Source organism: Rhagoletis pomonella, unplaced genomic scaffold (assembly GCF_013731165.1).
Source record: "Rhagoletis pomonella isolate Grant_MI unplaced genomic scaffold, Rhpom_1.0 Rhpom_scaffold_01472, whole genome shotgun sequence".
Lineage (NCBI taxonomy): Eukaryota > Metazoa > Arthropoda > Insecta > Diptera > Tephritidae > Rhagoletis > Rhagoletis pomonella.
The window spans coordinates 39,673-43,785 of NW_023460026.1; the positions used below are offsets into that span (position 1 = coordinate 39,673).

At 34.9% G+C, this 4,113-nt stretch overlaps 1 protein-coding gene across 2 annotated transcripts; it reads left to right on the forward strand.

The window, feature by feature from the left end:
- Window positions 1-2,383: 2,383 nt before the first annotated feature.
- LOC118752404 (putative nuclease HARBI1) lies at window positions 2,384-4,080 on the forward strand. 2 transcript variants are annotated; one of them, XM_036487298.1, is made up of 3 exons: window positions 2,384-2,812; window positions 2,871-3,731; window positions 3,791-4,080. In XM_036487298.1, the coding sequence occupies exons 1-3, from the start codon at window positions 2,613-2,615 to the stop codon at window positions 3,795-3,797; spliced, it is 1,068 nt and encodes a 355-aa protein (XP_036343191.1). In that variant the 5' UTR covers window positions 2,384-2,612; the 3' UTR covers window positions 3,798-4,080. The 2 variants fall into 2 exon arrangements, with proteins under 2 accessions (XP_036343191.1, XP_036343190.1); XM_036487297.1 differs by having other exon boundaries at window positions 2,871-4,080.
- The last annotated feature ends 33 nt before the right edge of the window (window positions 4,081-4,113 follow it).

Sequence of the window (4,113 nt, forward strand, 5' to 3'; positions counted from 1 at the left end):
AAATATACCTGCACCCGTAAATCTTAAAGAACTAAAAAGCTTTTTAGGCTTAGCGTCATATTATAGACGATTTATAAAAGACTTCGCAAAAATTGCCAAACCACTTACAAATTTGACAAGGGGTGAAAATGCGCAAAAAAAAGCGAGTCAATCTAAAAAAGTAAACATTTCATTAACAGATGAAGGATTGAAATCATTTAACGACCTAAAAATGTTGCTTGTGTCTTCTGAAATTTTGGCATTTCCTGATTTCAATAAATCTTTTATTTTAACTACGGACGCTTCTAATACCGCAATTGGAGCAGTCCTTTCTCAAGGGGAAATCGGTAAGGATAAACCCATAACTTATATATCTAGATCGCTCAATAAAACTGAGGAAAATTACTCGACAATAGAAAAAGAAATGCTCGCTATAGTATGGTCTCTTGACAAGCTAAGGACTTACTTGTATGGAGCAAAAGAAGTAAAAATTCTTACTGATCACCAGCCACTAACGTTTGCATTGAGCAACAGTAATAACAATGCCAAACTCAAAAGGTGGAAAGGTCGAATAGAAGAGTACAACTATAAACTAATTTATAAACCAGGAAAAACCAACGTAGTCGCTGATGCGTTATCACGGTTACCAATAGAGGTTAATACAATGACATCTTCCGATGAAATATCACAGCATAGTGCAGAAGAAGATAATTCACAACTCATACCTCATTGCGAGGCACCTCTTAATGTATTTAAGAACCAAATTATATTTCAGGAGGGAAAAGATGAAATTATTCACGAGGAACCTCACCCAAGGTACCATATGCATCAAATTAAAAGCGAAGTCTATGATAAAACTAAATTAGTTAAACACCTTAAAGATTTTCTTAATCCAAATATTCTCAATGGAATCAAAATTCCTGAAAAGTATATTTCTTTATTACAACAAGTTTATCAGGAAAAATTTTCAAAATTTCGTATTAGAATCACACAAAAACTTGTTACCGATATTCCTGACGAAGAAGTTAAATTCAAAATAATAGAACAAGAGCACAGAAGAGCTCACCGAAATGAAAGAGAAAATAAAGAGCAAATATTGGAGAAATACTATTTTCCACAAATGAGTAAACTTATCAAGAAATATACAAAAGCATGCAAAACTTGTGGATGCAACAAATACGACCGCCATCCTCAAAAGCCTGAAATACAGGCAACGTCCATACCTTCATATCCAACGGAAATACTGCACATTGACATTATTGAAATGTCTGGCGAAAAATATATTACATGTGTTGATAAATTCTCTAAATTTGTAAAATTTTTTAAAATAAAAAATAAGTCTGTATTACATATAAGGGATAAATTAAATTAACTACTTCATTATTTTACTGTCCCGAGGATCCTAGTGATGGACAACGAAGGCAGTTTTATAAGCCCAATAACACTTAATTACCTAGAAAGTTTGGGCATTGAAATTTATTTAGCACCACCTCAAAAGAGTGAAGTTAATGGCGCAATTGAACGTGTGCACTCTACAATTATAGAAATAGTTAGATACCTACAATCAGAGTATCCTGATTGTTCACTTAAGGAAATTATTAATATTGCTGTTGATAGATATAATAATTCAATACACTCTGTTACGAAGAAAAAACCCGCTGATATATTTTTCGGCAGAACCCAAAGAATAAATTATCAAAATCTAACTAATTTTAGAGACATAGTGAATGTCGACATTAGTAGTGAAATAGCTAGGAAACAAAAAAATATGTTAAGAAATCATAATAAAAAACGATTGAAACCAAAAAGTTATGAACCAGGGGAAATTGTTCTAAAAAAGGATAAACAAATAAAAGGAAAGACAAAGCCTATTTTCAAAGAAGAAACTGTAGCAAAGAATAACAAGGTTACTATAACAACAGCTAATAATAGGAAAATCCACAAGTCCCACTTAAAAAATTAACGGACATTTACATTCCAGACTTTTACCATACTCGACTATCGCTACGATTGACACATACGAATATAACAGCCCACTTGTAACGATTAAACAAGGACTAGGGAAAATCATTGAAGGAACATACAAAATTATTCATACTATCAACTTGGACGAATATGAAAAAATTGTAAACGATATACGACTTACTATAAACCATGACATCAGTAAAACGAGCATGTTATTTCCTCAACTAAAGCATCAACTTTCAGAAATAGACAACTTACTCGACCAGCTACGAACAAAGAACGCAACCATACAAAAAAGATCAATAAACTGGGTAGGATCCGCATGGAAATGGTTGGCAGGGAACCCCGACGCAACCGACTGGGATCAAATCCTCTCAAAAACAGACGAACTGACTGAAAACGGCGACAGACAATATACTGTTAACCAATATCTCATTAAGGGCCGTTTGCACCATCTGCAGTTAGGCACTTAACCTAGAGTTAGCTAAATTTTCGTTTTCTCCATGTGTAGTTAGCGTCCATCTGTCAGATAAGTTTGAGTTAAGTTTACTGGAGCTTCGGCTGCCAGTTAACTGCTAACTAGAACCAAAACTGACAGTTGACAGCGATAAATAAATAAATTTTTGTTCTGATATTCATACACAATTTTGTGATTTTATAAGTTTTTAATGGAAAATTTAGCGCAGAATTATTTATTATCCCAATTAAGTCGGAGTCGTGTTCCGAAGCGAAGAACGCATGGGAAAAGAATTGATTTCTTTAGAAAATATGATGAAAACATATTCAACAGAAGATTTCGTCTATCCAAGGAAAGTTTTTTATACGTTTTGACAAAAATAGAGGCAAAAATCAGAAGTAGTTCGGAAAGGTTTGTAAAAATGTGGTGGGAGCTTTAAATTCTATTATTGATTCAATTGATTCCACAGGAACTGCCCGCTTAGTCCTACCGAAATGTTATTATTGGCATTACGCTTCTATGCATCTGGGAGCTTTTTAATTTCTATTGCTGATTTTTGCGGAGTCAGCGTAGCCACTGCAAGTCGTGTAGTTAATAAAGTGTCCAATGCCATCGCAAGTATTTCCAAGGACTTTATTAAGATGCCAAATACAAGCACGGAAATCGAAAATGCAAATACCAGCTTTCACCAAATAGCAAAATTCCCAAAGGTTATTGGATGTATCGACTGCACACATGTGCGGATCCAGTCACCTGGTGGAGAAAACGCTGAAATATTTAGAAACAGGAAAGGGTACTTTTCATTCAACGTACAAGCTGTGTGTAACGCAAACTTAATAATAACAGACCTCGTATGCCGGTGGCCTGGTTCTGCACATGACAGCAATATATTCAACAACAGTCGATTGAAGCATCGTTTTGAGCAAAATGAATTCAAAGAATGTTTTTTACTGGGCGACAGTGGATACAGTGTCAACAAATATATGATGACCCCGCTTTTACATCCCAGTGCTCGTGCAGAAACTTTGTACAACGAGTCGCAGATTCGTACTCGAAATTGCATTGAGAGATGTTTTGGTGTTTGGAAGCGCCGTTTTCCGGTGCTCTCGCTTGGATTAAGGCTTTCCCAAGGCACAATAATGAACATCATTGTCGCCTGCGGAGTACTTCACAACATTGCCCGTCAGAACAAGGACACATACCAATTTGAAGAGGAAAGTCTCAACGTTCCTGAGACTACCGCCCCTTTCATTGATGCGGAGGAAATAGCCAATGAAAGGCAAGAAAATAATGTTGTGAGATCAAATCTTATCAGAGATTATTTTTCAAGGTTTGTCAACAATTTAGCTTATATAGCCAAGAATGAAATATATTTCTGCTTTCTTCCAGGATATAATGGACATGCTATAATTGTTGCTCTCGAAGCAGATGATAAACTATTCATTATTTAACTAGAACTAAATATAGCATAAACATATATTTACATACAAAAACACATTAACTTACCTTTCTCACCTTCACTCGCCTATTTTATATATACATACATATGTATGTTCATACTTACTTTCTCCTAATCCCTATAATTGTATACCTACAATTTTTGTCGTTATACTTACACTATTTACTTACTTATTTACATATCGATGGCTCAGTGGAAGATCGGCATATCTCGGCAGCCAGTTCAAAAACGCCCTATCTCAGAAAACTTTTCA

Bases quoted from the DNA above. Each gene is read 5' to 3' on its own strand.
- LOC118752404 (XM_036487297.1), top strand. From the start codon at position 2,613: ATGGAAAATTTAGCGCAGAATTATTTATTATCCCAATTAAGTCGGAGT. The intron at 2,813-2,870 runs GTTTGTAAAAAT...TTGATTCCACAG, and splicing joins ATCAGAAGTAGTTCGGAAAG to GAACTGCCCGCTTAGTCCTA.